The 27,517-nt window shown below is 55.7% G+C and overlaps 1 protein-coding gene across 7 annotated transcripts in view; it reads right to left on the bottom strand.

Annotated features, from left to right (window-relative positions):
• Positions 1-17,379: 17,379 nt before the first annotated feature.
• Positions 17,380-27,517, bottom strand: part of PLXNA4 (plexin A4) — a 684,054-nt gene continuing 673,916 nt past the window's right edge. For all 7 annotated transcript variants that reach the window (XM_045028652.1, XM_045028642.1, XM_045028659.1 and 4 more), the window contains 2 exons: positions 26,819-26,969; positions 17,380-21,931 (listed from right to left, as the gene is read on the bottom strand). In XM_045028652.1, coding sequence (XP_044884587.1) covers positions 21,836-21,931; positions 26,819-26,969 — 247 coding nt within the window. In that variant the 3' untranslated portion in view covers positions 17,380-21,835. The remainder of the gene's footprint in view (positions 21,932-26,818; positions 26,970-27,517) is intronic.

Below are 27,517 nucleotides of genomic sequence, written 5' to 3'. Positions count from 1 at the left end.
GCAACTCAACAATCTTGCGCTCCAGCCCAGAGCTTCCCCACCCTGCCCCAAGCCCTCCCTTGCTCCCCCAGACAGGGCCGAGAAATTCTTGTCACTAATCTTGGCTTGAGAGCGAACAAGAGATTTTCAAAACTGCCAAGAGGAGTTGGATGCCTAGTGGCCATTCCGCTGAATGGGAGTTGGGCAACTAAATTCTGTAGGCTGCCATGAAAAACCTGAATCTAGCTCAGTAGAATGACATTGGGCCAGCCCCTCCATTGCAATTTGCTTTTAATCCTTTGGAAAATGTACTGCCAGGGGCTGAAATATTCCATGTTGGGTCTGGGCAAAGTGATGACCCCACCCCTTTCGGATTAAGCACAATGGAGTCCTCGCTGCTGATTGGTCAGTAGGCACTTCCTTGAGCCCAGGGTCCCACCCAGAGGGTTCAGGGGGGCTTGTGCTCAGGGAGCCAGTCTGGGCTGACACCCAGGCTGCACGCTGCTGTTCTAAGCACACTAGTTCAAGCCGAGCTAATACCTGGCTGCCTACCCGGGCCGGGTGGCTCGTTCCCAGACATACCCAGAGAGGGCAGAATTTCTCAATGGTTGTAAGAACTTTTTAGTTCTAGTTTTCCCCACTAACCGCGGCTCAGAAATGGCTGACTATGTTTGCTGGAAAAACTCACAGGCCCAGCCTGGAAAAATTTCAGCCTGCACGGCCAAAGTGCGGCACAAAGTTCTAAGCAACAAAAGCGATCTCCTTATAACGGGAAGTGCCGGACACCCGCCGCGCTGCAGCTGTCTTTTTCCAATGGAGATAAACAGCCAGCAAGAGCAGCCGGCTCAAGATCCCAGCACTGCACCTGTGTTACGGAGCGGCGTGGTTAAACGTGCAATGCTTGGGCCTGCAAACGCGCACATGAGTCACTTTGCTCCAGTGAGCCGGTCACTGCATTTGCTGGCCCCAGAGTGGCCCTGATCGTTGATATTAGACCCTTAGGGCCAAATTCTTCCATCCATTCTCAGACCAACCGCCTTTTGCAGGGCCTGGGCCTTTTGCCTAAGAGCTTGTCTACACAGGGACACTCAGGGAAGCCAAGCATGTGAATTTAAAGTGGAGGCGTTAAACAACATTAAGTCGCTTATGTGGACTCTCTTGGTCAGAATTAAAGTGCCTCCCCCTTTGATTTAGCTTAATTCTCTCCCAGAAGTGACTCAAAGCGCAGAATGAGGAACTCGGGATTTGGGCCTTAAGAGAAATGCATGCGAGTCCTTCATGCACCTCGGGGTGTAGACACAGTCCAGGCCTGAGCCTGAGTCCACACAGGTGTGGCACCAGTGACTTTAGTGGGGTTGCGCCCAGGGCTGGCTCCAGGCAGCAGCACGTGCTTGGGGCGGCCAACGGACAGGGGCAGCACGTCCGGCTCTTCAGCGGTGGGTTCCTCAGTCCCTCTCAGAGGGAAGGACCTGCTGCCGAAGAATGAAGCGGGGACGGTAGAGCTGCCACTGAAGTGCCACCGATCGCGGCTTTTTCTTTTTTTTTCCCCGCCGCTTGGGGTGGCAAAAGTGCTGGAGCCGGCCCTGGTTGCGCCTGATTTCTGCCAGTGCACGTCCGAGGAGAAGCAGCCCCTCAGGCTTGGCACCAGGCCCCGCTGCATCCGAGCAGCAATTTCCAGCCATTTATAACCCCAGTAGTATCCAGCCAAGGCTTTTAACAGGTGCTCGTGGGCACGCGCCTGGCGGAGGGCCAGGGCTCAGTGGCCAGCTGGTTCTGAACGCTCTGGGGCGGTGGGGGGAGCAATGCGGGCACCGTATCAGCAGGAGACCCAGTGTCGAGTGCCAGCTCTGCCCTGGACCTGCTGGGCGACCCTGGGAAAGTCACTCGTCCTGGAGCCCTGACCACGCTTTGCCGAGGAGCCTGTACGCGCTTTGGAACAGGTGGCGCAGAGGCAGGAGGGGAGACGGTCGTGGGAGGGGAGTAGGGGGCTAAAGGACAGGAATTTGGAGGAGCAGCACCTCCTCTGTAACCACTGGGGCTGGAGCAGCAGGGGGGCAGGATGGCGGGAGCGAATGAGAACAGACGATTGACAACCCCCCCTCCGCTTGGCTCCTGGTATCCGCTCTCTCAGACACAAAGCAGGCCCCTCTTGAGTTATGGGGCTATAATTCTATCTGGGAGGACGGGGGAGAGCCATGGTTTATGGCCTCGCCAGAAACCCTTGATGGCATTCCAGCCCCGTAACGCACAGCTGCCTCTTCTGGAGCTAATTCACTGGAGGCCTTTGATAGCATAAGAGAGGCCCAGGCCGGCGCTGCACCCTCCTCCTGCCATCAGCCAGGCTCAGCGTACTGCAGCGGGCGAGTTCCTGGCGCGCCCGTGCGGCCGGCTTGGCGTGGGACGCGAAGGGAGCCAAGAGCTTCAGGAGCCGCTCCCATCATCGGCTCGGTATTCACAGCCCGGGGCTTCACACCCCAGTGGCAGGGAGAACGGAGGGCTCCAGACCTGCATTGGCTGGTAACGAGGCTAGTCTGGCTCTTCCTGCAAGCTCGATGGGCTGAGGGCAGGGGTGAAAGTGAGCCGGGCCGGGCCGGTACAGCACAGCATCCCGGTAAGAAGCCGGTACCGGCCGTATGCAGCCCACATTAAAGTGCTGCCGCAGCAGCAGCTGGAGCCTCAGGCCCTTTAAATCACCGCTGGAGCCCGGGCGGCGCGGGCCAGGCGGCCTGGAAGGGCTGGATGGGGATGCTGACCCCCCAGCCACGTCCCTTCCGCCCAAAGCCACGCCCCTTCGGGGACCAGAGCCGGCCCCAGCCCCCGTACCGGTCAGTCTTTGGGGTTCCTTTCACCCCTGGCGGGGGGTATCGAAGGACACAAGGCCAGGAATTCCGCGGGTAGTCAGTGGCCCTACGCCAGCTGAGGTGCTGGCTCAGGCCGTTGGGTGAGACACTGGGCTAGGACATGGCTGGCCACCACGCCTTGCACCTGGCTAGCAGGCCACGGGTGTTAGCAGGGCTGAGTGCCAGCACTCACACCACCTTCTGAACGTGGCTGCGGCAGCGCCCCCCAGAGGCTGCACCAAGCCATTACAGGCTGAAAAAGGCTGAACAGCAGGGGGAGAATCCCCTTCCTGACAGTGGGACCTATTACTTGGCCGACCAGTTCCCCCTGGGCAGGGCTGGGTGACGCATTGCTCAGGGCTATTCAAACAACCTGGGAAAAGCCCCAGGAAACAGACAAGGCTTAAGCCTGTGCTGGTTGAGGGGTGAGGTCTTGATGCCCTTACAGGTCATCTTCTCTAGCAGCTAAACGGCTCTAATGCACGTGCAGAAAGAGCAGGCCGTTAGGTTCACGTCCACCAACCTCCAGGGCTAGCCACAAACTCCAAACTTAGCAGAGCTCATCCTGTCACCCCTCGCCTCGGCCTAGACTGTGCATGTATCAGTGACATTAAAACTCACTCGGGTGGCACTAGTATGAGCCAGTGGTGTATGGAGCAACCCCTTGGTGACTTCCTGCTTCCTCCAAACACTCCCTGTTGCAGGGTTGCCCGCTCATAGGAATTTTCTCTCTGGCTCCCTTTCTGGGAGCTGGCCCCTTCAATTTGGCACCGAGAAGCAGCTACGCCCTGGAGTGGTCATTTTGCAACTGGCTACTGCAGTTCGCTGCCTCTCCCTCTCTTCCTGCTGGTAAGTACCAGCCTGATTTTAAACTGGGCTCAAAATCTCATGAGAACAAGTTCTCTTGAGCTGGTCCCAGCCAGTCCAGAAGGCGGCGGCCCAGCCTGCCTCATGGGATTTCTAATCTGTCCACATCCCTGGGCCTTGCTCAGTGCCGCGGTACGGGATCGGCGTGCTGGGGAGTCGGTGCTACGTGGGCCCATCCCACCACGCCAGGCTGATGGCAGAGCATGGGTAGATCATTCTGTTAGGAACAGTGTTTGAAGAACTGATAAGAAACACTAACACAACACAGCTGGTACCAACCCCTCACTTATCTCACTCTTTCCCAGGGTTTTGTGAGACAATGCTGCTTCTCAGTATTTTTCCACTCTGGGATTACCCAGAAACCTCTGTTAGCCTGACTTCAGTCAGGTTGGCATAACTGGTTTTTGTGTTACATCTTTATTCAGGCCTAACAATTCTGTAGTGTATTATTGAGGGCGAGCTCGTGTACAATAAGGCTTTGTCTCTGGAGGCGATAACGTTCATGAGGCGCTTCTCAGCTAGAGTTGATGCAACTAGGAAATTCAAAGCAGAACATAACGTGGGATGGGAAAATGTTATGCCCCATTTTTTTTCTTTGAGCCTCTGCGTTTTGGGCAAAGGTCAAGGTTAGGTCTTACGTCAAGCCCTACGTCTATTATGGTAGCACCTGGCTGGCCCAGCTGGGATCGGGCCCTGATGTGCCGGGCGCTGTATGTACATGCCGTGAGAGACAGTTCTGAAGCCACTGCGCTCGGCGTAGTCAAGGCAGCCCGAGGGGCAGGGCGCAGAAACACAGCGAGGGGAGTGAGTGGCTCAAGATCACCTGGCAGGTCCATGGCAGGCCTCCTGCGCCCCGGTGCTCTAGCCGCTAGGGTGCACTGCCTCCCGGCGGATCAGTCCCAAGCAGGTTTGCTTCTCCGTCCCAGTGCAAGAAGAGAAAGGGGTGCTTGGCTAGGGCAGAGCAGGAAGCTCAGGGGCCCAGCCGGGCCGTGACCTCTGGCCGGGCGGTGTGCAGCTCCGGGGGTTTGGCTCAGGATAAATAATTAGTTATCCCCACCCCCCTGCTGTTTATCACCGGCTTCACCTCCCCAAGCAATAGCATGGGTGTGCTTAGGAAAATCAATCTGCAGCCCAACACGCCATCCACCCCTGTTAACAGGGGGCACGAGGGAGCCACTCAGAGCCAAACCATGTGTGGCGGCCGGCTGCCCGCAAAGGACAGTCCACTAGCAAAGCCCCAGTGATCAAAGGAGCCCCCTGAACCACGTGTTCTGCCGAAAGCTGCTTGGTCTCCGCCTGGGCTGTGATTCACACCACGGCTGCTCGTCCCCGTCCCCATCTCGGGGAGACTCACGCGGCAAGGCGTGGAGGGGCTCGGGCCTTGCAAGCAGTCCATTGGGGTGCTCCCTCGTCCACCTGCCGGCCAGCGGGTGTGGGGGAGCTGCTGGGGAGGCTAAGTGAAACGTCCCTCAGAGCAGGTCCCTTCTCAGCTGCCATCTGGGATTGCTTATAGGCTGCAGACCACCTTCCAACCCCTCCCCCGCACTGCGTCCCCCCCCGCCGTAAGGGTAAAGCTCGTCTGGGCAGGAGCCAGAACTTTCTCGGGGGCTGATCCCAAACGGTGCAACTCCCCGGAGATTAACACCCATCACAACCCTCCCCACGTCCCACGCCCGGGGCAGGGTGCATTGGCGCAACCTGCCGTCTCTAACCACAGCAGAGAGCAGCAGGTGTCTTTAACACCCCGCCCAACCCCGCCAAAGCAAGACACGGCTCCGCACACGCGTCGCCTCCTGGGGCGAGGAGGGGAGCACAACACGTGCCCACCTGGCATGGCGCGTCGTGCTCTCCTGGGAGGTGGTCAAGCATCGCGCTGATGACTATAAGCCCCTGCAGAGAAGGGCCCTGTTTTCCCATGTCATTTACTAGGGTTGCTCACGGACGCTGATGAACTTGGGCAGCGGTTCCTCGATGGAAGGAGCGTGGGCCCCAGCAATGCTACGAAGCAGCTCACAGGCCCATCTAGGGAGCGGCCTTCGCACTGCGACAGCAAAGCTGGGCACGGCTGGAGCGCCGGCTGTGGGGCTGGATGCGCTGTCTGCCTGGGCCGTGGGTAGGTGATTGCAGAAAACGGAATCCCTTGCCCCGCCCCTGCCCGAGGCCCCGCCCCCTGTCCACTCCATCCCCCCTCCCTTTGTCACTCGCTCTCCCCCACACTCACTCATTTTCACCAGGCTGGGGAAGAGGGTTGGCATGTAGGGGTGGGGGGAGGTCTCCTGCTGGGGGTGCAGGCTGTGGTAGGGCCGAGGGGTTTGGAGTGTGGTGGGGGCCTAGGGCTGAGGCAGGGACGGGGTGCGAGAGGGGATGCGGGGTGCAGGCTGTGGTAGGGCCGAGGGGTTTGGAGTGTGGTGGGGGCTTAGGGCTGAGGCAGGGATCGGGGTGCGAGAGGGGATGCGGGGTGCAGGCTGTGGTAGGGCCGAGGGGTTTGGAGTGTGGTGGGGGCTTAGGGCTGAGGCAGGGATCGGGGCGGGAGAGGGGATGCGGGGTGCAGGCTGTGGTAGGGCCGAGGGGTTTGGAGTGTGGTGGGGGCCTAGGGCTGAGGCTGGGTTCGGGGTGCGAGAGGGGATGCGGGGTGCAGGCTGTGGTAGGGCCGAGGGGTTTGGAGTGTGGTGGGGGGCTTAGGGCTGAGGCAGGGATCGGGGCGCGAGAGGGGATGCGGGGTGCAGGCTGTGGTAGGGCCGAGGGGTTTGGAGTGTGGTGGGGGCTTAGGGCTGAGGCAGGGAACGGGGTGCGAGAGGGGATGCGGGGTGCAGGCTCTGGTAGGGCCGAGGGGTTTGGAGTGTGGTGGGGGGCCTAGGGCTGAGGCAGGGCTCGGGGTGCGAGAGGGGATGCGGGGTGCAGGCTGTGGTAGGGCCGAGGGGTTTGGAGTGTGGTGGGGGCTTAGGGCTGAGGCAGGGACGGGGTGCGAGAGGGGATGCGGGGTGCAGGCTGTGGTAGGGCCGAGGGGTTTGGAGTGTGGTGGGGGGCTTAGGGCTGAGGCAGGGATCGGGGCGCGAGAGGGGTTGCGGGGTGCAGGCTGTGGTAGGGCCGAGGGGTTTGGAGTGTGGTGGGGGCTTAGGGCTGAGGCAGGGATCGGGGCGGGAGAGGGGATGCGGGGTGCAGGCTGTGGTAGGGCCGAGGGGTTTGGAGTGTGGTGGGGGGCCTAGGGCTGAGGCAGGGATCGGGGTGCGAGAGGGGATGCGAGGTGCAGGCTGTGGTAGGGCCGAGGGGTTTGGAGTGTGGTGGGGGGGCTTAGGGCTGAGGCAGGGATCGGGGCGCGAGAGGGGATGCGGGGTGCAGGCTGTGGTAGGGCCGAGGGGTTTGGAGTGTGGTGGGGGCTTAGGGCTGAGGCAGGGATCGGGGTGCGAGAGGGGATGCGGGGTGCAGGCTGTGGTAGGGCCGAGGGGTTTGGAGTGTGGTGGGGGGCCTAGGGCTGAGGCAGGGATCGGGGTGCGAGAGGGGATGCGGGGTGCAGGCTGTGGTAGGGCCGAGGGGTTTGGAGTGTGGTGGGGGGCTTAGGGCTGAGGCAGGGACGGGGTGCGAGAGGGGATGCGGGGTGCAGGCTGTGGTAGGGCCGAGGGGTTTGGAGTGTGGTGGGGGGCCTAGGGCTGAGGCAGGGATCGGGGTGCGAGAGGGGATGCAGGGTGCAGGCTCTGGTAGGGCCGAGGGGTTTGGAGTGTGGTGGGGGCTTAGGGCTGAGGCAGGGATCGGGGTGCGAGAGGGGATGCGGGGTGCAGGCTCTGGTCGGGAGTTTGGGTGCGGGAGGGAGCTCAGGGCTGAGGAAGCGGGGGAAGGGGTGCGGGCTCCAGCTGGCGCTTACCACAGGTGGCTCCCAGGAAGCAGCAACATGTTCCTCCTGGCTCCGCAGCTCCCATTGGCCATGGGCCTGTGTACGGGGGCAGCGGGAGGAGACCCCTGGTCATTCCTGCACCTAGCAGAGCTGCGTGGAGCCGGCCGCTGTGGCCAACTGGACTTTTAACGGCCCAGTCAGCTGTGCGGACTGGAGCCACCGGGGCATGCCGGTGGCAAACCGGCCGCCTGGGGGCTCGGCCTGCGGCGTGAAGAGGGCCCCACTACCCTCCCTTTAGATGGGGGAGCCTCAAAACGCTTTGCTCTTGCAAGTGGGGGCTTGCTATGGAAAAGGCTGGGAACTGGTGGTCGGGGTTGGTGCAGTGCCCTGGGCCCTTTCTGCTCGCGTCCTGCCTGTCCTGGGGGTGGGGGGGGGCGCACTGAGAGCCCTTGGCTTGCCAGCTCTTTGCTCCTTTCCCTGGCATTAAATCCACGCACAGCAGTTTTTTTAAACAAGGAGCAAAAAATACAGAATGCTGCAAAAACCCTCAGCCACCTGGCTCTCGGGATCCACCTCCCCTGCCCCCGAGCCTCGTGCCAGGGCATCGGCCTAAGGACTCGACCGTGCTGCTGCCAAAGACCCAGCTAGGCCTAGGTGCAATAGACAGTTGCCACGTTGGGGAGGGGATGTGCCATGGGGTTTCCTGTGAATTTTACTAGTTGATGCCTCCACTTGTTAATGAGTCTACGCCCCCTTCTCCTCCCCTACCTGCCAGGGTGGGTAAGGCCAGGGGAGAACCTAGAACCCCTTGAAATACGCTTCCAGCCAAATACCATTGTGAGATGGGCCAAGAGCAATGTCTGGCTTAGCACAGCGCCTCCTACTGGGCTGGCCAGAGAGCGCTCACCTGGCTGATCCGCTTCCTGTAGGCCGCAGCCTGAACACGACTAGCAGCAACCGTCTGTGTCCTGGCTACAGTTAAATCCTCAGTGGTGGCTAACGGCTCCAGCGTAGACATGCCTGTGCCGAATGCACATGTCCCGCTCCCCAGGGAGCAACCTCTGCACAGCTGAGACCTCGCTTGCACTTGCTGGTCTGTATTGCTTTGCACTGCTCATCTGGGGAGAGGTGCCTGCCACCACCCATCATTAGCCAGCACGCTCTGCCCCCGGCTAGCTGGGCAGCAGTCTGCTTGTCGTCTCCCTGGGCATTAGCGCTCTGGCTGCTGTCTGAGTCAAGCCACTGCTAAATCCTCTGCTAATAACAATCAAGCCAAAGTATCCATCCTCTTGTAACTCGATGAGTAGCAAGGGATGGAACGTGGGTGGCTCCCATGAGCCTTCCTCTGGCTGGCTCTGCCGTGCTAAGCAGTGGTAGTCCTGCCTGGTACTTCGGTGGGAGATCTGCAGGGCAGGGCATGGTGCTGCCTGAGGATGAGGGATGTGGGCGTGCTGCTGAGTAAGTATGTGTCATTCCTCTCTCTGACTCACTGCTCTCCACCCCCCAGGGGCCTGTCTTTGGAGTGGGCGGTAATGAAGGATCCTGCTCACGCTTGGCAAGGGAAGATTTCCAACCGAAGAGCGGGGGTGATATTAACCACAGCTTCCTGGCCAGCCTGGTGATTTCATTCTAACCTCCCCCTGCAAGTCCAGTGAGCGACCCTAGTTGTCTGCACCGTTGTGTGTCCTGCTGAACAGCTGCCCTGTTTCACCCCAGCTGTGGGCGCTTTTCAGCCTCAGGTGACATGATTCCTGTGTTGCTTGTGATTATCTATGTCGCCTTTGGCACGAACGGTGCTGCATGAGGGGAAGGAGGTGAGTGCGGCCCTGTCGTGACTCTTTGCCTGACCGATACGAGGCACTGTGTGTCTGACAGGAAGCTGGAGGCTGGACAAGAGACGGCCACCCAAGTGCGTCCTCGCTGTGCGCCATCGCTCATCACCCCCTTTTGTTACAGTAATGGCAGCATTGGCCACTGACTTGTATGACCCTGGGCAAGTCATGGCACACTTCCGTGCCTCAGTTTCCCTTCCTAACCCTTTGCCTTGTCTGTGTAGCGTGTAAGGGCTTCGGGGAAGTGACTGTGTCACACTATGTCTTTGTACCGTGTCTTGCACAATGGGGCCCCCGGCCAGGGCTACTGAGTAAGTAGTGACTGATACACTTGCTATGTAGCCCAGTGGAACCCTGCCTAGGTGCTGTGGGGCGGGGGGCGCTCCTTTTCCCCGCTCACACAGGCTTTCTTGCTTGTTTTCATGCGCCCTTTTCAGCTGATCAGCAACAGGCTGGGATCAATAAGCAGCTACTTGCGTCCCAAAGGCCTGGACAAATTGCGTTTGTACCGTGGCCTGAAAAGCCCATCGATCTTGCCAGCTTTCTTCAGCCTCAGCAGCTTCCGGGGCCTTAACCCCTCGGTGCGCAGGGACAAGGAAGTGCGACGGGAGCAGGGCCGTGACAGCCACGGGGCTGTGAAGCAGCGTCACCAGCCGCCGTGTTTCGAAAGGCAGGCGAATGGGGGAGGTGCATGAGATAATGGGATTCACTTCACTGGTTTGAAGCAGACTCACGGTCCAGGCAGAGCTAACCAGACAGGCTGGCTGGACCCGTGGTTAGGGCACTAGCCAGAGCCTTAGGAGACCTGGGGTCAATGCCCAGCTCTGCCACAGGCTCTCTGGGTGCCCTTGGGCAAGTCCCTTAGCAACTCTGTGCCTCAGGCCCTCAGCGGGCTTAATAGCACAGTCCTACCTCACTGGCGCGGTGGGAGGAAAAATACACCTACGTCTGTGAGGTGCTCAGACGCAGCGGTAATGGGCTGGCCAAAGGAGTAGCAGCGAGAGCCCTGCCACATGCATGCTGCTCCCCACATACTGTGGTCAGTCGGGACTGTGGGTGGTGACTTCCCCAGGGCTACTGACTGGCAGAGCTGGGCAACATTTTGCACCCGAGTCATTTAATTGCCAAAAAATGCAGCCTCGGTCAACCAGACCTTTTGGTGACTTTGACACACAGCATTTTAGCCATTCACAATATGACCAGAGAGGGGTGGGGGTCGTGTTTAGGGCACAGAGCTGGGATGTGGGAGACCCAGATTTGATCCCCTGCTCTGGAATGGACTTACGAGGGTTTTTTTTTTGATAGACTGAAAATTGTGAAAAAAATCAGGTGGGGGGAGGGGGGTGAATTGCCTTTGAACCTGACCAAGCACGTCTCCATCTAGCTTTGCTAATGAGACCCAGTTGTTGCCTGACACAGGGCTCTTCCCCTGGTGCATACACACACCTGCCTTGTCACAGCCTATGGGTCTCAGGGCTCAGCCAGAGTGGGGCCAGTGCCCGGGAGGGGCAGCCATTCACCACCCACCGAAGACTCAGTGGAATGATTTCCAGGGACACCGTGGCTTTTCCTTTGCAGGCCCCTGTCTGCTCACCAAACAAGCCTGGACCCACTTAGCTCTTTGTTTGCTGGGGAGGGAAGGGTTATGAGACATGACCCAGCCACCTTGAGGTTCGATGCTGACAGCAGAGCTTAGCTGGGCTGCATTGGTGGCTTGTACCTTGGGGCTTGAACATTGGGGGCTGGAAATTGTTTCCTCCTTTGGTCAGATGGCAACAGAGTTTGTTGACCTTAGAGGCAAGTTCCAAGACCATGGCTGACAAGGCCCCAGCCCCAGCATGGGCAGCCTCACAGACCAAGCCACCTATTTCCACAGTGGAGAGGATTTGGGTCACACTTATAGGACCTGCAAGGCTGGCTCAGCCCAGGAGGGTCCCTCTGGCCCGGGTTCCTGTCTCTGACAGTGGCCAGCACCAGCGGCTTCAGAGGAAGGTGCAGCAAGTCCCCTCTTGTCACTTTGACGTGTGCACAGTGGCTGTCAGTCAAACGCTCCCACTTGGGAATGGTGCCAGTTCCCATGAGCTCAGCACAGGATTGAATGACTAGGCAGGTGTCATGCGGGGGCGAGGTAGGCCCAGAGGGTGCAGCATTGCACGTCCAGGGCACCCCCCATGGGAGGCTGGATATTCACTAAGGAATATCCCTGTGGGCTATGGCCAGGCCGAGGGAGCGGAGGAACTTTGCAAGCACAGCTGGGGGTTCAGAGTTGGTGCACTTCCCTCAGGGTCCGTCCTGCCCTCTGTGCCCAAGCACGGTGCTAGAGGGTGGGGCTGCCTCTGCCTGGGCTGAGCTCCTGACCACTCGCAGTGACGCTCCCTGGCACGTTTCACAGCTGGAAGAGGGTAACAGCCCCGCACCAGGGCCTGGGGAAAGCTGGATACTGTGCTGCCTTGTGGGCTCGGTGTGGCTCGCTAGCTTCTCGTTGTGCATGTGCTGGTGCCTTTGTTTGCCCGGCTGGGCTGCGTTTGGCTGGCTGTCTCTCTTAGCGGCTTTGTAGCATTGCTTGAAGGCCAATGCCACGTTAGTCCCTGGGATGGGCACAGGGCCCGATCCCGGCTCACAGGGAGGGCCCGAGCCAATGGCCAATCAAGTCAGTGGAAAGACCCCATTGGCCCGAGGGGCAGCTGGCTCGGCTGCAGAGTCCCTGGTATGCCACTGCTTAAAGGGCCAACCTGTGCGAGTCCTCGGCCGCCTTCGAGCTGGTCACGTGACTCCCAGCCCCAGCACTTAAGCAGCGCCAGTGTCAAAGAGAAGGGGGGCCCCCGATTCCCGTCTCTCCACCCTTTTTGTAAACTCAAGCTGTTGATCTGGTGAAGCTTTCCGCCACGCTCTAGAACTGCGGGGAGAACGGGGGAGGGGAAACGTCAACGCCATTTTGTTGAAGGTTTTTTTAACATGTCAAGTGGTGTCAACATTTTAATCTGCGAAACACTCCGCCCAGGTGTGGCTTTCAGCAGTAGCCCATCCTCCGCGTTTGGGGTGCAGGCTGGGGTTCTCCTCCCCCGTCTCTGTGTCGCATCCAGCCCCCCCGGCTCCACACAGTCATAGATGTCAGGGAATCACAATGTTGTTCTTTTTTATTTATTATTTTTTTAATAAACTTTATTCTATATTACAAATAGTTTTTTTTTTGTTCTGGACTGCAAAATAGGAATGCCTTATATTTACATACACAGGTATACAATTAATTATAACAAAGGTACAGAAGCTTTGCCTTTACCAAGTAACAACGGCTTTCCAATTTAAATAGTAGAGAGCTTTCTCCTTTGTAACTAGGATCATTTCCAAAGAAAACAAACCAACAACGACAACAAAAATGATCCCGACCTCCTTTCTGATGCGGTCGTCTCTTTGAGGCGCATAGTAACACTGTCGTCCAAGGATATGTCTTTACGTTGAGTTCGTGTTTAAGGTGGAAGCTTTATCAAAGCCAGCGGGGAGCGTGAGCCATCTGAGAAAATTTGTGTCCAGTTCAGAAACGAGAAAGGGACTGGCCTGTTGCTTGAAATGACCCAGCTGTCACTTATACTGGTTTGTTAGCCAATGCAGTATTTGGGGGCCCTTTGAGAGCACGTTGGGCTAGCACCTAGATCTCCCTTTGATTCCCCCCACCCCCGCTGCCCCACCTCACTGTGTTGGAAAATGGTTTGCTCCCAGGATTTGCAAAAGGCCAGCACCGACATTTAAAACAACACAGAGTTTGTGCAGGATATTTCTGCGTTGGCTTGGACACGGCAGTTATTGTGCAGGATGCAGCTTGGGCACTGTCGGGTTGCTGGCTTAGCTCAGCAAGCTGAGACAACTAGAGAAAGGGTGTCTTTGCAGAGGGGTTTCAGATCAGGGGAGAGATGGCTGGTCAGCCACATGGATCTGTTCTCTCCTCATGTTCTCCTTGCTTGCCATTTACTGGAAGCTATTCCCTCTTTAACAACAGCATCCCTCCCCTACGGCAAAATTCTGCAGGGGGAGCAGAATTTCAGAGTCCAGCTCTCTGGATACTTGAAGGTATTCAACCAGCAGAATGCTGGAGTCTAGAGGTAGAAGAGGATCTTATAGAGAGTGGCATAATCTAGATCTCTGAATCAGACGCATTGGGGCTGGACAGCTCATTGATTGCATTGGTGAGAGTAGCTCATTGAAGTTTGAGTGGCTCTATTGATGTCAATGGAACTACCCTGGTTTACAGCAGCTGAGAAGCTGGCCCAGTGGCTATCCTGATCTGCGTGTATAATTTTAGTCCCTCTCTGCCTCCCCTCGGCAATCTTGCAGATGAAGCTGCAGTGCCGAGTATGGGACTCTAGGTCCATATCCCAGGCACACAGGAATGCAGCCAGCTTGCAGTGTGCAGAGAGAAGGAACCCAGCAGAGACATTTGAGAGCAGAAGGACAAATCTGCTAACGAGCTGAACCCTGGTACAGCTGAGCAGCTGCAAACCCTGCTGGACTCAATGGAGTGATTTCGGAAGGAGCCTATCTCAGGATCTGACCCCACGCGTATTTTCATCGAAAGGGAAATGCAGACATGTACTAACCATAGAATGTTTCCCCCTCCTTTTAATATAAAGGTTCCCTCTCCCCGCCCTCCCTGAATGTTGCTCCCTGGTGAAAAGTCTCTTGCAGGTGATCTGTTTCCAAGCAGAAACAAATTGTTGAGGTAAACGCTCCATTTTTAGAACAGAAAAGCCAACAAACAAACAACGCCGACAACAACAAAAAATCGCACTCGTGACCATTGGATCAGCGTAAGCAGCTTTATATTCACGCTCGCCTTTTTTTTTTTTGGTAAGATTTTCTGGGTTTAAATCTTCTCTCAATATCATTCTGCAAATTAATTCTCCCCCTGAAGCCTGGGCCCTGCCGTGCACCTCTAAAATAGTGTGGAGCACTCGGAACTCAATTGACCAAAATAATCCTTAATACTTAGCACTTCCCGTTTTCAAAGTGCATTGCAAACAATCATTAACCCTCTCGGCCTCGGGACGGGCACAGCGCTGCTAGTCGCCCGTTCCACAGACAGGGGAAGCGAGGTTAAGGACGTGCTCAGGGCCGCCCGAGGAGGTAGGTGCAAAACTGAGCTTAGAATTCAGGCATTCTTGGCACTGGGCTCACTCCATTAGATCAGGCTGCTTCCCTAAGAACAGGAACAGCTGCTGTGTCAAAACTAGGAAAGGGTGAGGGAATGAGTTGGAGGCGTCATTCGCCCCATGCACAACGGGCATGGCAGCTCGCCGAATCACAGCGGCAAGTGGTCCTTCTTTGCATCCCGATCCATGGCAGAATGAGGGTGCTGCTCTGCCACAGCATCGCCACGCCTGTTCTCCCACCTGTCCTGGAGGACGCTGCGGCATATGCGTATCTAATGCATGTCACAGGGGCTATGCTGAGCACGCTCAGGCTGCTGACACACACCGGTCGGTGGTGGGGAGAGGGCCTCGCAGTGTGACTCATAGGAGCTTGGATGGTGGCAGGGAACTCCCCACTACGCCCTCCAATGGTAGGAGACTACTGAAAGCTCATCCCGAGGGTCACTGGGCTGCTCAGTCCCTGCTGGATTAACCTCATTTGCAGATGCAGTGGGCCAGATCCACAAACACTGTAGTTCCGTTGACTTCAGTGGCACCACCATTTACTGATTTACACCAGTGGAGGAGCTGGACCATGGGGGTCTTTTCTTGGTGGCCATGCGGAGTCCCCTGCTGGGGGAGGCACACACATTTACATACCACACCCTCTTCCCTGCATCTTCAGACCCGCACAGTCAAGGAGAAAAGGGGCCAAAACGGCTTCTGGCGGGGGTGGGGGGGAAAGCTGTCTGGATTTATGGCTGATAGCGTCTCTGCATGTGGCACTTTCAAAACGGGGTGGCCTATCCTAGCACAGAAAGCCACAGAACTTTGGTGATGAACAAACCCCTGAAGGCTGAACGACGGGGTGTTCTCCGAAGTCTCCACAACAGAGGCATCTGGACCTGGGTTTGCCTGTACTGCAAGCTGGGGACAGCTTCCAAGCCCAGAAGATGGGGCTGCTTCCCTATTTCAATTTACCTGGTAATGTCAAAGGGACACTAAGAAAGTTGTGTGGCCTATAAATAGCAGCTTCCAAACTTCAGGAGGGTTGCTACCGGGTGCCAGGGCTGTCCCTCGTGATGAGTTGTTTTTTTAAAAAAAGGAAAAACCTGTCCCATCTTTTCCCCCAAAATTTTACACATTTTCCCCTCAACCTTTTCTTTTTAAATTCAAACCATTTTCACCAGCTCATAGATTCACAGCGCTTAAGGCCAGAAGGAACCATTAGATCATCTAGGATAACCTCCTGTATCACAGAACCCCAGGGTTAGACGGGATCGCAAGGGACATCTAGTCTAACCCCCTGCCAAGATGCAGGATTTGTTGGGTCTAAGCCATCCCAGACAGATGGCCACCCAGCCTCATTTTGAAAACCTCCAGTGAAGGAGCTTCCACAACTTCCCTGGCAGTCTGTTCCATTGGCTGTTCCTACACTTAGGAAGTGTTTCCTGAGATTTAATCTAAATCTGCTCTGCTGGAGTTTGAACCTGTTGCTTCTTGTCCGGCCCTCTGTGGCAAGAGAGAACAATTTTTCTCCATCTTTTTTTGGCCGCCTTTCAAGCATTTGAAGACTGCGATCATGTTCCTCCTTAATCTCCCCTTTTCCAACCTAAACATGCCCAGTTCCTCCAGCCTTTGCTCGTATGACTTGCATTCCATCCGTTTGATCATCTTTGTCACTCGCCTCTGGATCCTTTCCAGTTTCTCTACATGCTTGCTATACAGCGGTGACCAACACCGGACACAGAATCTCACAGGCCACTGAATTTCACCCTGTTATGTGTGTATTTAGCTCCATAACTTGTGTTTGGCTAAAGTATAACTTCCAGACAGGCATTCTGGATTTCAAGATATCAAGAGGTGGAGAATTCCTCACTTCCCTAGGTAGTTTGTTCCTGTAGTCTCGAGAATTGGTCAAAAAATTTTTTTTTTAAAAAGTGTGTGTATGTGTATGTGTGCGTGTGGGGGGTGGTGGTTAAATTCAGTTACAATGTTGCCAACATTTATTTTTCAGATCTCAAAATTCAATGAATTTCAGACAGGTTTAACTGACGGGACCTTCAACAAGGACGTTCCCGCTGGAGGAAACACAGTTCATTCTCCTCACCCTGGCTTTTCTGTTTGTCTTGCCGCAATTGCCAGTGACTGAATCACAGATAATTAGAGCTGGAAAAATCAATCACAGTCAGAAACGCCTGTCAATTTTCTGCTGCCATTAGGGCCTGATCCAAACCCCCCTGGAGTCAGTGGGAACGTTTCTACTGACTTCTATAGGCTTTGTGTCAGGGCCTTACTTGTCACTCTCAGGTTTTTTAAGGCTGCCGCTCTTGATTGAAGTCTTTTCTCCAAATCCCAATGTTCAAAATGAGCAGCAGGCCACAAGAATGATACTCCGGCCATATTCTCCTAGCAGCAGCTGAGTGTAGGCCTGTCATACTAATAGGCATAGGTGTCAGAGGCAGGAAAGACAAGTAAAAGTTGAGTTTTTTTGTCCATCCCTCTGTGAGTGCAGGATTGTACTTTAGGGCCGTCTGTCTAGTCACAACTCAGTGCTATTCCCAGCCCAGTTTAACTGGACTCCATCCATTTGGGTTTCTAGCACTTCCCTTAAGAGACTATGCCAAAGATCCACACTTTGTGGCTTTGGTTGTTTTCTACAGTAGAGCTTATTATTAGGCCATTTCCTCTTGATATCAGCCAACGTTTTCTTGTGCTGTCTCATCTCTTGACCACTAGTTACATCTGCCTGTGGACTGCTGTGAGTGGCATGTAACCCTTTTGCTGCCCCAAGTGGCGAAGAAAAAAAGAAAAGATAAGCCGTGATTGGCGGCACTTTGGCGGCAGCTCAGCTGCGCCGCTTCATTCTTCGGCGGCAGCTCAGCTGCACCGCTTCATTCTTCGGCGGCTGATCCTTCCCTCCGAGAGGGACCAAGGGACTTGCTACCGAAGACCCGGACGTGCCGCCCCTTTCCATTGGCTGCCCCAAGCACCTGCTTCCTGCGCTGGTGCCTGGAGCCAGCCCTGGCTGGCTCTCTGCACCAATGGGGAAAAAGGCCATTATACTTTACAAAATCTATCACTATTAATGACCAAAATCTGAATTTGTTGCCCTGACCATCTCTCGTTAGGGTAAGAGCCTCCACTTGGGGATGATGGTTAAGATGGTTCAATTAGCCAGCATGGCACTTTTGACAAGCAATCCAATTATCAACCAGCTATCAGCTGGCAAAGCCTCTTTAGATCTTAGCTTTCATGCCTGGGCACCAAACTCTGAATGAGACGAAGAGGTAATCACAGGAGTCAGAGCCTCAGCTTGTCTAAATCAGTGCTGCAGCTCCTTTAAGCCAGTGGAGTGATGCAGGTGTCCAATGGATGAGGATCTGCCCTATGAATTGAATCTGCCCAGGACCAGTGTGGGGCCAGTCCCATCTGCAAGGAAGTAGGCTGTGGTTCCAGGGTTTCTCCTGGGTTTGTATCATCCCTACGCTTCACAGTGTTTGCTAAAGGTTCCACCATTACAGACCTCAAAGTATGGCTGCAATGCTGAGTTACTCAGCCATTTCCCCAACCTACTGCCTGTCCACACACAAATCCCTCTCACCGGGCTAGCTGGGGATACAGGCTACACTACAGTCTGGGTTCCGTTCTCACTCACGCTGCAGTGAGGACTCAGGCTAAATCACTCGAGTGCTGATTGTCTTCCAGTCCCCTCCCACAATCCTCCCATGTGCCCAGAAGAACAGCCAAGTTCTCCCACAATTCACTAGGAAAGAATCATAGAGCAGCTCAGCTTACGCAGCACAAGGATCCACGGGAGGTGCTCCAGTCGTCCTAGCAACACAGATGGAGGAGCGCAGCACCAGTGAGGACATGGTCGCTTAGGCAATGCTTTGTACTGTGGCTGCCACATGCTCAGACCCAGGTGCCAATCCCCCAAGTTAACTCTTCCTTTCCCTTACCTAAACCCACAGGGCCAGGGCTAGGATTTGTCCGGAAGTCTGCCAGAATCCCCCAGGCCTGCCTCGTGACATCTGGTGACATTCAGAGCTCTTTAATTGTCTTGCCTGCAGCATGTGGGTCACACCCATGAAATAGCAACACGTGATCTAGGAACTCTGGGCCCCGAGACGAAGCCAGGAGGGTGGAGCATTTCTCCACTGATTCAGCTTTGGATCAAACCCTCAATGGGTAGCTTAAATCCCAGGCCTGAGCGTGACATACCACTCAGGTTGGGTGGTCACAGGCAGCCAGAGAAAAGACATAGGCAAAGGAATCAGGAAAGTAACTCACCTAGATTATAGCAAGGCTCATTCTTCCTTCTGTTAGTGTGTCTTTGTTTTTAATTGTATTTCACATGCACATAAAAAAAATAAATTAAATTGGGGAGGGGGGAGCCAAGACATTTCCTAGGACCGTGGATTACAGGGAAGGTGGGAGTACGGGGGGCACAGGGGCATGGAGAGCAGAGCCCACACATTCACATCACAATTTCGGCACATTTTCAAGGCAAAACCAACCAACCAAAAGCTCAGATACAAAAATAAAAATGAAGCAAAATATAGATTTGTTTAAAATCCTCGGGGGTGGGGGGGAAGAAGGGGGTCGGGGTTTGAAGCTCACAATGCTTCCCACTTCCAATGAGTTTTTCATTCTCGCCAGTTCTCTGAGGTGTTCAAGTTCTTCTTTGACAAATTAAAAAAAAAAGTTGAAAAATTCTGTACCGACAAAAAATTAAAATAATGAAAAGCCTGCAACTCTAAACAGAATCAGGACACGTCTCTTCTTTCGCTTTTTTTTTTTTAACTTCTCTAGCTGTGCAAAATCACACATGTTTCCTTCAATACCTCTTACACACACACACATATATATATATGTATGTCGCCTTCCCTCCCTTCACATGTGCAAACAAAATCCATCTCTGGGCAGCACAGCTGGCTGCCGGTCACTCATCTCTCTGAAACCAGCTTTTTATCCTTAGATCCGACCAGCCTGCTGAGTAAAAGTCATGGGAATAGGGTCTGTATTTATCATTTGTGGCACTTTGTCAAAACCTTTGGTTTCTTTCATTTTTAATGTATTTTTTAAAAAAGCAATTTGTGTGTGTTTCCTTATCACTGGCTCCCATGGCTCTTTCCACTTCACTGCCATAACCATCTGATCAGGGACACACTGCAACCTAACCAAATTATTAAAACCATGACGTTGCCAACCCAAACCAAAACGTCCCCAGCACTCAGTCCTCTAGCAAGTGTTGAAATGTCCATAAGGTGCGTGACAAGTTGGTCAGTTGACCAACGTAAAAGAAAGCAAGCACAACAAATAGAAATCACACACACACTCACACACAATGCCTGGTATTTAAAAACCAAAATGTGTCCCTAAGCTTTCCTGTTTGAATATAAATCTTGCAACAGCCTCCTTACTACTGTTGAATCATCGTTCATTGGCCATTGTAGAAAGCACTGCCTATGTATTTAAGTGTGTGGATGAATGAAATCAGCTTGATAACTAATTCTTTCCCCTACTCTGCCCACCCTTCAATCCACGGGCAATACCCTGTCACACAGTGTTTTTGCTTTGATAGCAAGTTATATGAACCAGACTGCATCTGACCATCACCTCCCCATCACACTCAACAGATGTCCTCTTCCCTGCATCCTCCAAAGCTTATCCTCTGTGGATGGAAGCAGCTGGCTGCAGTCCACTCCTGTGCATGTTCTTAGCAAGCATTCTTGTTTTCCTTGAGGGACGGGTGCAAACCCATCGCCTCCTTCCATCCTCGCTCAGTGATGTGCCAAATTCGAGGTTTTCTGGTTTGTGCTCTGGGGTCGGTGTCTCCGCCACGCTGAGCTGAGATGGTATCAAAGTGAGCAGTTTGCGATCATACAAAACGAGGAGAGGACTGGGTCTCTCCTGTGTTTCGTTACAAGATGGCTTGGACCTCGGAGATGCAGCTGTTCTGGGAAAGTGGAGTGGACAAGCATCATCTCACATCCATGCCCATTCCAAGACGACCGTGACCTCGGGAGGGAGGGGAGGCAAATGAATGCTGGCACCAGGGACCGGAGGAGCAGGGATATAGTTTGCAGGCACCAGCTGTGCTTTGAAAATGAGTCAATTGTCGGGGAGGGAGATGAGAGTGGGACATGAGGAATGTCTGGGGACAGGAAAGGAGAGCAAGGGGGAGAAGGGTGGCTCGGTGTTTACCGAAAAAACAGTCACTTAGTTTGGAATATTAAAGAAGAAAACTTTGCACTGTTTTTAAGAAAAAGGCCCAATAGGTGTGAGGTCACTTCCCCCCCTGGCAGCGAGGTCACTTCCTCCTGAGAGCAGCCTGAGAGGAAGTTATTGATGATTGTCCCACGGACCTATGCAGCAAATACCCCACATCATTCAGCAAAAACCATCTTGTTCCAGCTCAGAAAGAGAAGCAAACAAAAATCCCATGGTAGAACTTATCCATTTCCTGGGCCGTCATGATTTTCAAGCCAGAATGAAGCGTGGTTCCTTTGTCTTCTCTGGGACGTGGTTGGAAACGGGGTGCTATACACCGCCAGGAGGACACAATTACCACCAATGGGGTACAACTAGGCAGAGAGCATTTTGTTGCAGTTACATGGTTGACAGGACACACCGGGAAAGACTGGGATGGACACAGATCTGTTTTAAAAATAATAATAAACGTACGAAAAACTGGGCGGGGGGCAAGGTGAGGCCCCCACCTTCCCCCATCCATGGAGAACGGCTCACGTTGCTGTTCACCCAGATAGTTAGTGTCCCCAGTTCCACGCCGGTCCTGCTCCAATTTCAACCAGGTCCCTGGGGCTTCCCAGATCTGCCTTGAATTCCCATCTGTGGGATTGAGGTTGACCAAAGGCGCTGTAACGGCTTTGCTGGAGAAGGATCCAGGTTCACTCCTGCCCCCGTTGGGATCCCTGGAGGCAGGCTAAGCAAGGGGAGTAGCTTCCCCTTGGCAAGACTCTAATAATACTGAGTTTGTTTCCATGGCCGTTCTGGGGCTCTGGGCCCAGGAGGGCAGTTAAAGCAGCATGGCAGAGGCCACCTTCCAGCTTCCCATCTGGATACAGCTGATCTGGTATTTCTAGGGCGAGGGAGGAAGGGGAAGCTGTGAACAAGAGAGCTCCACCTGAATGTCTCCATGTCCCCCAATGCTGAGATTGCTCCACCACCACTTCCCGGGAATCCTGCAGCCTGGCCTAGAGGTTTGGAGAGAGGAGAGAGAGGAAGAGAGAGAGCACTGATCAGGTGACTCTGCTTACACTTGCACTTGGTAAAGATGGTGATCTTGACTGAGGCACGGCTTGGTTTTTCCCTCCCAGGGGTCCCCTGGCAGGCCAGTTCTCAGCTGTCTATGCTCATGAGGGTTATGACTTGTTCAAGTTTGTAGGCGAGTTTCTGTTTCCCGGCCTGGTCATCTTGATCGAGGGCTCCGAGAATCTGCAAAGGAGAGAGAGAGAGAAGAGATGGCGTCAGTCATTACGAGCAGGCCCACGTCCTGTCTCACAAACGAGGGCCAGGCGGTCTGTAAATGGAATGGGGGAGCGGGGAGGCCGGGCGGACTGTAAATGGGATGGGAGGGGGGGAAAGGCCAGGCGGTCTGTAAATGGGATGGAGGGAGCGGGGAGGCCAGGCGGTCTGTAAATGGGATGGGGGGAGCGGGGGGAGGCCAGGCGGTCTGTAAATGGGATGGGGGGAGCGGGGGGAGGCCAGGCGGTCTGTAAATGGGATGGGGGGAGCGGGGGAGGGGCCAGGCGGTCTGTAAATGGGATGGGGGGAGCGGGGGAGGGGCCAGGCGGTCTGTAAATGGGATGGGGGGAGCGGGGGGCCCCAGGCGGTCTGTAAATGGGATGGGAGGAGCGGGGGGCCAGGCGGTCTGTAAATGGGATAGGGGGAGCGGGGGGGCCAGGCGGTCTGTAAATGGGATGGGGGGAGCGGGGGGCCAGGCGGTCTGTAAATGGGATGGGGGGAGCGGGGGGGCCAGGCGGTCTGTAAATGGGATGGAGGGAGCGGGGGGGGCCAGGCGGTCTGTAAATGGGATGGGAGGATTGGGGGAGGGGCCAGGCGGTCTGTAAATGGGATGGGGGGAGCGGGGTGGGCAGGCGGTCTGTAAATGGGATGGGGGGAGTGGGGGAGGGGTCAGGCAGTCTGTAAATGGGATGGGGGGAGCGGGGGGGCCAGGCGGTCTGTAAATGGGATGGGGCGAGCGGGGGGGGCCAGGCGGTCTGTAAATGGGATGGGAGGAGTGGGGGAGGGGCCAGGCGGTCTGTAAATGGGATGGGGGGAGCGGGGAGGCCAGGCGGTCTGTAAATGGGATGGGGGGAGTGGGGGAGGGGCCAGGCGGTCTGTAAATGGGATGGGGGGAGCGGGGGGGGCCAGGCGGTCTGTAAATGGGATGGGGGGAGCGGGGGGGACAGGCGGTCTGTAAATGGGATGGGGGGAGCGGGGGGGGGCAGGCGGTCTGTAAATGGGATGGGGGGAGCGGGGAGGTCAGGTGGTCTGTAAATGGGATGTGGGGAGCGGGGGAGGGGCCAGGCGGTCTGTAAATGGGATGGGGGGAGCGGGGGGGGGGCCAGGCGGTCTGTAAATGGGATGGGGGAGCGGGGAGGCCAGGCGGTCTGTAAATGGGATGGGGGGAGCGGGGGGGGCCACGGGGTCTGTAAATGGGAAGGGGGGAGCGGGGGGCACAGGCGGTCTGTAAATGGGATGGGGGGAGCGGGGGGCCAGGCGGTCTGTAAATGGGATGGGGGGAGCGGGGGGGCCAGGCGGTCTGTAAATGGGATGGGGGGAGCGGGGGGGGCAGGCGGTCTGTAAATGGGATGGGGGGAGCGGGGGGGGCCAGGCGGTCTGTAAATGGGATGGGGGAGCGGGGGGGCCAGGCGGTCTGTAAATGGGATGGGGGGAGCGGGGTGGCCAGGCGGTCTGTTAATGGGATGGGGGGAATGGGTCAGCTTAGCCCGTGGCCCCACACGGCAGTTTACCAGGCAGGGAGGGAGGTTCTGACAGGACAGTGATTGTGCAGGCCGAAGCAGCCCCCCTTCCGCATTTAGCAGGGTGCTTTCACTGTCTGGGCTCTAGAAGCTGCTCCCTTGAGAGGGCAGGTTGGCAGAGACACTACACCTCAGGCTGGTGTCGCAATCTGTATCAAAAAGGTGTCACGTGAGGGATCAGATACGAACCGGCGACACGCTGGTGCCGCCAATCACTGCCGGGGTGGGGGTGTACACGGTGTGTATAAAGGGTTAGCAACACGGGCTAGAATTATGTTCTTAAAATGTGTTTGGCAAACCAGGTATAAGCCCAGTCTGCCCTAGACAAAGGGATGGGGATTTGCTCTGCTGAGCAGCCTGCTCGTGAGGCAAGTGACAGTGAAGGTCCATTTGCAGAGAAGGTAACCAAAGCCATCAGCCTAGTGAGGGGCGGGCAGAGCCACTGGACTAACACCACCGGGGAGGAACCAGCATGAAGTCTTCAGCAGCCCACATGGCCTCTACAATCAGCAGGAGAAAAGGAACTTTATCTGAGAACACATTTCAAAGGCTTCCTGGTCTGTAAAGAGAGTGGGAGCCCACCCCTAAGTTATCCTCCACCTGATGACAAAGGAACCGGGCATTTTGAGATGTGTGAAGGATCCTGGCCAGACAGGAAGGAAAAGACAGAGGTGAGAAACCCTTCTGGGAAGAAGGGAGGCTAATTTGTAAAATCAGGTTTTAGTCTTAGAAGTGTATTTTTACTTTTGGTTGCTTGTAACCCTTCCTTATCTTTATTCCTTATGCTGGGTCCTTTGTTAACTATACTTGTTTTACTTTGCACTAATTGGAGGGGAGCATCTGATTCACCCTCCCAGCCACGGAGGTGAGTGGTACATACGCTGTAGGCCGGCCATTCTGCACAGGGGGGAGTCTTAGCCATGTTGCACTCACCCTATGCGGCAAGGGGCACCCAGTCAAGGGAAGACAGCCCAGGGACTGTAGGAGACTACAGGGCCCTTAACAGCACAATGCTGGATTTTTGACACGGGTGCTTTTCGAGTACTAAACACTGCCCTTCTCCTGGTGTTGCTGCAAAGGGTTCTCTCATTAGCCCTTTGCATCTGGATACTCAGGTTCTGAAACCAAAACCAATTAGGGGCTTGATCCTGCAGCCGTTCACCAATGAGTAGTTCCAGTAGACTTACTCCATTGAGTAAGGGCTGAAAGGTTGGGCTGTAGATCCCAAGTGAAAATGCTGTTAGCCATTTAGTAGTCCCAGTCCTCAGTGGCACACGTCATGACAGCACTGCCCCAAAAGCACACCTGGCCTATCTCTGCTCAAGAGAAGCTGGAAGGACTTGGAGGTGCATGGGCAGAGCTCTGAACTGGAACAGCAGGGGAGCTGCAGGCTAGGGCTAAGAAGCACTGGCAGAGCAAGGTGGTGCCAGACCCTGGCATAGCAGGTATTACTGAATCATAGAATATCAGGGTTGGAAGGGACCTCAGGAGGTCATCTAGTCCAATCCCCTGCTCAAAGCAGGACCAATCCCCAGACAGATTTTTGCCCCAGATCCCTAAATGGCCTCCTCAAGGGTTGAACTCACAATCCTGGGTTTAGCAGGCCAATGCTCAAACCACTGAGCTATCCCTCCCGCTAGGCTCAGGAGGGAGATGCATTGGGGACTCAGGACTGAAGTCACAAAGGATGCTGCAGAGATGTCCCTCGGACTGATTTTGCAGGGAATGCTGCTGAGTATGGTGCATCGGCAGAGCTTTTTGAGGGCTTAGCACTGAAAGGGCATCAGGGGAAGACAGAGCTGCGCCATCAGAGCCGTTAGGAAACTTAATGACCGAAGAGCAGGGGATGTGGGCTGCAGGTTTGGCTAGAAGTGGCCGAGTGAAGCAGTCTGGGGGCACTGCATTCCAATGGCAGTGTTGTGATGCATGCAGGGCCGGTGCAAGGATGTTTCGCGCCCTAGGTGAAACTTCCACGTTGTGCCCCCCCGCACCCCCCACCCTGAGGCGCCCCCCTCCCCGCGGCAGCTCCCCCACTCCGCCCTGAGGCACAGCCCCCCATGGCAGCTCTCCACCCTCTGCCCTGAGACACCCCCCCGCCCCAGGTCACCCCTGCTCCACGCACGAGCACGAGCACCCCGAGCACACCGTCGCTGCTTCACTTCTCCCGCCTCCCAGGCTTGCCGTGCCTAAGCTGATTGGCGCCACAAGCCTGGGAGGCGGGAGAAGTGAAGCAGCCACGGCATGCTCGGGGAGGAAGCGGGGCAGGGGTGAAGTGGGGCGGGGAGTTCCCCTACGTGCCGCCCCCCCCCCTTACTTGCTGCAGGCGGCCCTCCCCGCTCTCCCCCCGCCTAAATGCCGGCGGCAGCCGGGGCGGCCGAAGATCTGGCTGCTGCGGTTGCTGCCGAAGAAAATGGCACCCCCCAAATCCCAGTGCCCTAGGCGACCGCCTAGGTCGCCTAAATGGTTGCACCGGCCCTGGATGCATGGGATGTGGGGAGTAATTTGCAGAGGGCCTGCTGGCTCTAGCCAGTGCAGTTAGCCCCTGTCAAACACCAGGTCCACTCACAAATAGAGCCCTGTGCGGATGCGGATATACGTGGAAATAAATTTGTATCTGTGCAGGGCTCTGCTCACAAACACTGAGAGAAGTGAGAGCCCTCTCTCCTGCTCATCTCTGTCTGGATCTGACCGGGGAATGGCTTCTGTTTCTCTAGCGGCTTGAGAGAATTTGTTTCCCCTGCTAATCCCTCGCCTTAGTGCTGGCAGATGTTGGCCATCCGCACCAGCGGTTAAGTCAGCTCTTTTTAATTAGATTGCAGAATTTCCTGCTTGCCTGGTGTAGCTCATGAGACACAGCCGGCTGTAACTAACCCCCCTGCCCGGCCAAAACTCCCCTCATCCCCGCTTTGCACCGTGCTCAGTTGGGCAGCCTGAGTTTATCTGAGCTGAAATCAGCTTCCTTTTGTTTCTGCACCCAGGGCCTCCGGCATGGTGCCGATGGACATTCAGTTGCATGCGATGCAGAGACGAGACGGGGCTCCGGGTGCTCTATGGGATACAGAACAGGAAGCAAACACTGGGAAGTAGACCCTGAAGGGCCCAGTTCATCCCTGGTGTCACTCCACAGCAAGGCCAGGTGAGAGTGAAATAACAAGGGAGGAGAGTGGGGCGGGTGAGAAGCCTGCACAGTCTGAGTTGCTGCTCTCCGTCCCTCACCCGCACAAGCCCTCTGTTGAAAATAAACCGGACGGGCACCGGTGAGCGATGGGGTTTCTGGCCTGGCCGGCCTGTGCTCTCAGGCAGTCTGGCAGCACGCCCCACTTCCCCTCTCGCTCACCTCCTCGCTGTACTTGCCCACGTAGGAATAGATCTCGGAGAGCGCGCTCATGGTGTTAAACTCGTTCATGTGCATGCGAGACTGCTCCGCCAGGTAGGCGTTCATGTCCTGGTCGCTGATCGCCGGCATTTTGCCGATGTCCGAGTAGTACCTAAGGGGGGAATGGAGAGAGCGACGGGTTTGCTTGGGGAACAGGCGAGGGTCTGGGCTGGCCGAGGCTGCCAGTTAACAACAGGCAGGTGGTATGGAAAAGCTATGTGCGTATTTGCACCATGGGAGCTGGGGCACTTCCTGGGTGTGAAAACACAACAGCCCTCGGAGGGGGTCAGCATCATTCGCCTCATGCTAGAGATGGGCAATCTGAGGCACAGAGAGGAAAAGGAATTTACCTAAGTGCCCCTAGTGAGTCAAAGGCAGAGCTTGGAAAAGAACCCAGACCTCCTGGCTCCCACCCCTGTGCTCTAACTACTGAACCACTCGCCCCAAGGTGGCATCACCTCCCCTAAGAATCCAAGGTAAATCTTCCCCCATAGCCACAAGGGAATAAGCAGCACCCTCTATCCCCCTGTGATGTTGTGTTCCAAGGGCAGATCTTCAGAGGCACAGATCTGTGCACGCTCGACTGGCACCCACACATCAGGGGTTGTTATTTATGGCAGCACCCACCGTGCGCTCTCATCAGCCTCAGGACTTTGGAGA

The sequence above is a fragment of the Mauremys mutica genome, chromosome 1 (genome assembly GCF_020497125.1).
Source record: "Mauremys mutica isolate MM-2020 ecotype Southern chromosome 1, ASM2049712v1, whole genome shotgun sequence".
NCBI classification, from domain to species: domain Eukaryota; kingdom Metazoa; phylum Chordata; order Testudines; family Geoemydidae; genus Mauremys; species Mauremys mutica.
This window is presented reverse-complemented; position numbering and strand designations above follow the sequence as displayed.